The sequence below is a fragment of the Myotis lucifugus genome, unplaced genomic scaffold (genome assembly GCF_000147115.1).
Source record: "Myotis lucifugus unplaced genomic scaffold, Myoluc2.0 scaffold_138, whole genome shotgun sequence".
Taxonomy (NCBI): Eukaryota; Metazoa; Chordata; class Mammalia; order Chiroptera; family Vespertilionidae; genus Myotis; species Myotis lucifugus.
This window is the reverse complement of record NW_005871186.1, coordinates 3,490,652-3,497,581: the sequence shown is the minus strand read 5'-3', so window position 1 is coordinate 3,497,581 and position 6,930 is coordinate 3,490,652. Positions and strand designations below refer to the sequence as shown.

Below are 6,930 nucleotides of genomic sequence, written 5' to 3'. Positions count from 1 at the left end.
GCCTGGCCTGGCCTCAAGCTGAGGTGATCCTTTCCTTATCTACCTAAAAGAAACAGTAAGGCAGACCTAGGTTTCATTTCATGGCATTTAAGTTTCCTGTGATATTGGACAAGGTATTTAATCTCCCAGAGCTGTGGTTTCATTTCAAAATGGAGTAATAATAGCATCTTTCTCATATAGTTGTAAGGATTAAATGAGACAATGCTCTTAGCCCAGGACCCGGCATAAGATGGCTTGACAATAAATTGGATCTAATATTTTTAGTTGCTCTATGGGTTTCAGTTTTCAGATCTAGAAAAAGAAGCATAATAATTTAAATTTCCTAATATTTTTCTAAGAATCAAATGAAATGTATGTACATATAGCAGTTATGAGTGATTTCATAATTGTGTAAAATTTTGGTCATTTTCTTGATTCTCTAAATCAGTGGTTCTCAACCTCGGCTGCACATTAGAATCACCTGGGAATCTTTTTAAAATCCTGATTTCTGGGCCTCATCCTCCGGAAATTCTATTTCTTTGTTACTAATGTTGTGGCCCCACCCCATAACAAAGAAACAGAATTTCCGGAAGATGAGGCCCAGAAATCAGGATTTTAAAAAGATTCCCAGGTGATTCTAATGTGCAGCCAAGGTTGAGAACCACTGGTCTAAATCAACAATTCTCATCTAAGCGTTTAAACACAAATTTACGGAAGATTTAATCTCAGTTGTGGTTTGGGGCTTTCTTTCCATTCTCTTTCCTCTCCAATTTAGTGTCTTGCAAAAGTTTCTGGGGATTTTATATTGGATAGAATATTTGGAGGGTCTGGCCTTTAGAACATGGGGGTTATGCTGCTAAGGGCCGCAGTTTGCCGATCCCTTGACCCTAGAGGAGTGCTGATTTGAGGCCCCAGTGCCAGCTAGGCCATAGTGATCTCTCTCCAGTTTCCAAAGACACAATTCTCAGTGTTCCTTATTCTGGGACCCCTGTGGAAGTGGGATCCAGGCTGCTTTCCTTCCCAGAAACCCTGTGATAGGTAGAATTTTGGCTCCTATTACCTTTGCCCTCTGGTGTTATTCTTGTGATTAGGGCAAAAGGGACTTTGCAGATATAATTAAGGTTAACTCCTGGCTTTAAAATCAGGATATTATCCTGGATTATCTGGGTGGACCTATCACATGAGCCCTAAAAAGCAGAGCTCTTTCTCAGCTTTGTCATAGGAGGGGAAGTAAGAGATTTGGAAAATGAGAAAGATTTAGGGGCTATTATTTCAAGGAAATCAAAGACCTCAATTCATTAGGTATTCCAGCCCCTTTGAATCCAACGGACCAGCTATAACATAGCTCATGCCCCTCACTCCTGTGACTCAGAATTCAGAGAGAGGTCATCTGGCCCACTACTAAAGCCAAGAGCCTTTCCGCATCAGCTCCATAAATGCTTAGTGAGAAGACACATACTTTATTGAAGTGCAACTTGCAAGGTACACCTGTGACCCCATATGGGGGGCATTTAAAGGATATCTTGGAACACGAGGGCTCTGGGTGTGCTTTTGTGTATTTACAAGTGTGTGGAGGGCATCTGTGTGTCTACTGGTGTATGACTCTCAATATATGTGTGTTTATGAGGTGCATGACTGAATGTGCATATATCATGTAGGTATAAGACATATCTATGTTTGTGAGCAAGCATGTGTGCTCTGAGAATGGAAATTCTAGAGCATTTTATATGGAATGAACATTCTTGGGGCCAGTGTATGTACTAGTATGTGCAATTGTAGTGTGTGTGTGCACGCGCGCACGTGTGTGCGCACATTGGTGAGTGGGGAATGAATGTGTGCTACACTCCTACATCTCCAGGTGGGCATCTGCAGACCCAATTCAATCCCATCTCTGGAACCTAGCAGACAGGATGGCAGAGTTTCTGCAGGGAGGCTGTCCTATAATTCTGGATTCCTAGGGATAGGAATGGGGTCACTCTGAGCCTGGGGGTCCTTCCTGGCTGGCCCTGCCCTCCTCATCCTTGGAAGTTCCCTCCCCAGACTCGCCTTCATCATCGGCCTCAGCCAATTCCTCAGGCATTGGCCACTCCCGAGTCTGCCACTCCAGCCGTTCAATGCGATAAGCGATTTTGAGTGCACTGGACTCCAGCTCAGCCAGGAGACGAGCAAACTTGGTCTGTAGATCATCCAGTTGTTGGTCGAGGCCTCGTAGCCGGGACTCTGTGGCCTCCTGTAGGGCAATCTCAGCTGCCTCCGCATTTATGTCCAACTTGTTCATTTTGAGAAGGATCTCACGGCCCTTTTCCTCCATGACGGCCTGGGCCTGTGGATACTCGCTCAGCACTTCCCGCAGGTCTTCCTTGCTCAGGCAAAACAGGTCCGAATAACCTAGACTCTTGATGTTGGCTGTGCGGCGGTTCCCAGACATATTCCCTGTGGCACATGGGCAGACAGATGGGAGGAAAAGTAGTCAGGGTGGGTGTGAGGGGGCATTTTGCTCCTGAACAAGGGACACCCCCCCCCTCCATATTTGTACTTCTGAGCCTCTCTTTCCGCTTCAGTAATTTACTGGGACCAGGCCCTGTGCTGGGGCGGGAATTAGTGACCTGCCTCCAAGAAGTCACAGTCTAGAGGAGACAAACATTTAATTGGATAGTTACATAACAGTATTGCTGGTGCAGTGTGGACATATGCATGTGGTTTTGTGGGAAGACAGACAAAGAGTCCCTAACTGTAAGGTGGAGAATTTAGGGAAGCCTAGAGTAATTGATGCCTGACTGAGGGGGCTGCAGCTAGGGAAAGGGGGGTTGGAGCAGCTACACAGAGGGAAGAACATGAGCAGAGGGATGGAGGTAGGAAAGAATTAGGTTGGAGTGGAAAACAGGAAGCAGTCCAGAGTGGCTGAAATGCAGGGTGTGAGGACAGTGGAAAGAGGAGGGGACAGCCAGGCGAGCAGTTCAGACCCTATGCTGAGAGCAATGGGAAAGTCCTGAAATGTTCTAAGCAGGGGAGCTGTAAGGCATCATTAACATTTTAGGAAGATATTGTGGGGGAAGGGTGGGTGGGAAGAAAGGTTAGGCTGAATGCTGCAGACTCTCAGAGCTAGAAGGACCCGAGAAGAGGCAAGGGAGCTACTGCTTGTTGAGCACTTGCTACATGCTGGGCACTATTCCTTTAATCCTCACAAATAACTTTTGGGGTTTTTAATGTCACCCTATTGGACAGGTGAGGCCTAAAAAAGGGAAGTGACTTATCCAAAGCCAGGGAGACAGCAGCCGACTGCATACAGGATGTGGAGCTTGAGGGGGCCCTTGGAGGACAGATGTGAGGCCTTCAGGACAACTGAAGAATGGGGTCCCCCAGTGAGACAGCATCTAGCCTCAGCCAGTGACTGTGCTCACCCCCTTTCCAGGCTGTCCCATCTCCCATGACCTCAGTGTCTACCTGTGATTAGGCAACTCCTACTGCACAGAGTGATAAGAGGAATAAATGAGCCAGTGCACAGACAGCATTTGGCCCTGAATGGAGTTCCATAAGTTGGAATATCTCCATTTCCATTTGGCTGTGAGAAAGTTGTTCCTTGTACTGTACCCAAGTGTGTGTACTTATTACCTGTGTGACCTTGGACAAGTTCCTAAACCTCCCTGTGCTCTAATTTCCTTACCTTTATTTTTAAAAATTTAAATTAATTTTTAGAGAGAGAAGAAGGGAAAGGGAGAGAGGAAGAGAAACACCGACCTGAGAGTGAAACATGGATTAGCTGCCTTCTGCATGCCCCTTACTGGGACTGACCCTGCAACCCAGGAGTGTGCCCTGACTTGAAATTGAACCAGCAACCTTTTGGTGCATGGGATAACCCCCAACCAACTGAGCCACAGTGGCCAGGGCTCCTTACTTTTAAAATGCAGATAATGGTACCTACTTTAAGAGTTGCTGTGAGAATTTAAAGAGTTGGCATATGAGAAGCACTTTAAAAAGGGCATGTAGTATGCACGCAATAAGTATTGTTATCATCATCTCTGCCACTTTCCACTGGCTCATTGGTGCCTCAGGTCAACACCCACAGAGCAGGTCTACTCTCTCTTCCAAGAACTCACCCTTCTCACTGATCTTGGTTCAGCTTCTCATGTCCTGTTTCTATGTCCTGCTTCTGCCCTGAGCCCTCTAGTGATTTAGGTAAAGGCCACGTGTCCTGAATCTGTGTAGACACTGAAGTATCATCTGGTCTCAGGACAGGTTTCTGCTGTCTCTCACCCCACCCCCCGCCCTGCCCCGCCCCAGCCCTATCTGGGAACAATGCTGGGGTGCCCACCTTTGATGTTGATGATGCTGATCTCCCCAAAGTAGAGCCCTGCACCAAGCACGGCATACTGTGTGACACCATCATCTGCCACCACGGCCAGCTGACCCTCGCGGATGATGTACATCTCTCGGCCAATGTCCCCCTTGCGGCAGACGTATTCGCCTGGTGAGTAGGTCTGGGGCTGCAGCTTCAGCACCAGCTCCTCCAACAGGCTGGCCTCGCAGTTCTGGAAGATCTGCACCCGGCTCAGAGTAGACAGGTGCACAGACACAGCCACTTCTGCCCGCAACCGCTCTGGCAAGTGCTGTAAGATGGCCACCTCATTGGTCATCTTCTTGTTGATCCGCAGGTGCTGGTACCTGGAGACAAGGGCAGCACCAGTTTCTCACCAGCATCCTATGTGCCTCCCTGTCTCCCTTCCTCCTTCCTTCAGGGCTCATCTCAACTTCAGCCAAGAGCCCAACCACTCTGAGGTTTCACAGGGGCTATGGGAATACTTGAGGGTTGACTGATGACATATTTACAGTCCACAATCTCCTTTGTTGGTCACAGGTATGTTTTTACTTTTTCTCCCCTCATCCAGGGCCTCGAAGCCTCCACCAGAAGACAATGAATAAGACACCCTTGACCTCCTGTCAGTTTCTACCCCATCCACCAGTGATGTCTTGTACCAGCCAACTGAAACCCACTTCAGTCACCAAGCCCCATCTTCTCTAGAGGAGTCTGCTCTAGCTGGTGACACTTCCTCTCGTTCAGCCACAGTGTGGACTACCGTGACATAGTCAACCATCTTGCTTTTGGCCATGCCCTGGGGGGGGGGGGTTATTTCCCTTCTCCCTTAGGCCTTCTGGGGCTCTACCGGGCAGTGGCCGTTCCCATCACCTAGTGCAGAGTCTCTCTCCTCATCAGTCTCTTACCCAACCCCTTCCCCAAAGCCCAGATACAATGAGTGGATGATATCCTTTTCCAAGCCCCACCCAGTGAGCTCCCCCCAACCCAGTGAGTGCCATGTCCTGGTTGCCTTCCTGGCGCACCGGGCAGTAAGAACCCAGACACCTGCCTCCGAGTCTATCCGGTACACCGCCCCGGGTCCTGGCTCCCCAGCATCCTCACCAGTCAATCACGCGCCGCTCCAGCCGGCGGTTGACATGCTGCAGCTTCATGTACTTCTTCACCAGCGCGTGGTCAGGGTAGAAAGCTGCGTCGGCAGTGTTCATGTTGTAGATGACGGAGCTCATGCTACCCATGATGGTGGCGAAACCCATGACGGCCAGCAGGAAGTCGCCGACCATGAAGAGGAACTCCTCCTCCCGCTCCGGCAGCGGGATGTCGCCCACGGTGGTCAGGATCAGCGTGGAGAAGTAAAAGCTGTAGAGGTACTGGCGCCGCAGGCGCTCAAAGCCGGGTTCCGCCGGGTCTGGGTACACCCAGGGGTCACGCCCGAAGCCCAGGTACTGGGACAGGGCGAAGTAGAGGCAGCTGTTCCAGTGGATGACCACGAAAATGTAGAGCATCAGCTTGGCGATGCGAAAGGCATTGGGGTAAGCCGTGCGGGTCTCGGTGCGGTCAAAGGCTTCAAAGAGGCGGGGCACACGCAGAAAGCGGTTCAGCCTCAGCGTGGGTGTGTGCGGGCCCAGCCGCACGTAAGCAACGTCTGTGGGCACCAGGGAAGCCAGGTCCAAACAAAAGCTCCAGGTGCGAACATAGCGACTCGAGATCCTACCTTTGTCCACTACCAGGATGCCTTGTTCCAAGAATCCTGTTGGGAGGAAGAGAGGGAGGGGATGGGCTCAGGGGTAGGATGGGGTCAGGGCCGAGTGGGGCACCTGCCTGCTCCAGTGATAAGGATGAGCTTGGGCAGGCCAGGGTAGGACAGGGAGAGAGTCACATGGCGGGAGGGCAGGTATAACCCTGCTGCAGGGTTTCCAGTATGCATAAGGATGTTGTCAAGCATGGAGGCATGTGAAAGTGCTTTCAGGAGCGGGGGTGGGGAGGGGTGGGGAGGGGTGGGGGGGGGTGGGGGGAGGTCACTTTCGTGATACTAAGGGGCTCTCTTTGGGAAGGGAACTTGAAACAAAGGGTCAGTCCTGGGACTCACTGACCGGTGTGGAAGCGCACCACGATGTCCAGTAGGTACAGCAGGTCACTAGTGTAGTCCACCACGAACCAGGCCACCAGGTAGCCATGCTGCAAGTCGGGAAAGCAGGCTCTGTGTGGCGGAGGGATTGGCTTAAGGACACCCTTTGTGCCTGAGGTGGTCTCCCCAAGCCACTGAGCACTCCCCACTGGGCCCTTGCTTAGGCTCCTCCCCTCCCCCAGACCCCGCCCCTCTCCTGAGCCTTGCTCTTTAGCCCCTGTCTGTGCTAAAGCCCGTCCCTTAAAGTCCTGTCAAACCTGCACACGATGATGATGAGGTTATACATTACAGGGAAGACCATCGTGTTCAGCCCACCAGTAGTAGTAATCCCCAGATGGGTCCAGGACAGGCAGCGTTCTTCCTGTGGCAAGAGGGGGAAGCCATGGACATTTATTTATCAATCATTCAATGTTGAGTTTGTGACTGGGGGCACCAAGAAAGAATCAGGCTCCATCTAGTGAGGCAGACAGATCTGACACAAGAGACCAGGATCTCTCACCTGGCCTTGGAC

The 6,930-nt window shown here is 50.7% G+C and overlaps 1 protein-coding gene across 1 annotated transcript; it reads right to left on the bottom strand.

Annotated features, from left to right (window-relative positions):
- Nucleotides 1-1,931: 1,931 nt before the first annotated feature.
- Nucleotides 1,932-6,923, bottom strand: CNGA4 (cyclic nucleotide gated channel alpha 4). Its single transcript, XM_006094580.3, has 6 exons — nucleotides 6,919-6,923; nucleotides 6,677-6,780; nucleotides 6,385-6,491; nucleotides 5,396-6,041; nucleotides 4,292-4,641; nucleotides 1,932-2,412 (listed from the first exon to the last, which is right to left on the bottom strand). The coding sequence occupies exons 2-6, from the start codon at nucleotides 6,718-6,720 to the stop codon at nucleotides 1,952-1,954; spliced, it is 1,608 nt and encodes a 535-aa protein (XP_006094642.1). The 5' UTR covers nucleotides 6,721-6,780; nucleotides 6,919-6,923; the 3' UTR covers nucleotides 1,932-1,951.
- Between the last annotated feature and the right edge of the window lie 7 nt (nucleotides 6,924-6,930).

Excerpts from the sequence above, each read along its gene's own strand:
- CNGA4 (XM_006094580.3), bottom strand. The coding sequence starts at position 6,720 with ATGGTCTTCCCTGTAATGTATAACCTCATCATCATCGTGTGCAG. Across the intron at positions 6,492-6,676 it reads CTCATCATCATCGTGTGCAG|AGCCTGCTTTCCCGACTTGC; the intron begins GTTTGACAGGAC and ends TCCGCCACACAG. Across the intron at positions 4,642-5,395 it reads GAGCGGCGCGTGATTGACTG|GTACCAGCACCTGCGGATCA; the intron begins GTGAGGATGCTG and ends CCTTGTCTCCAG.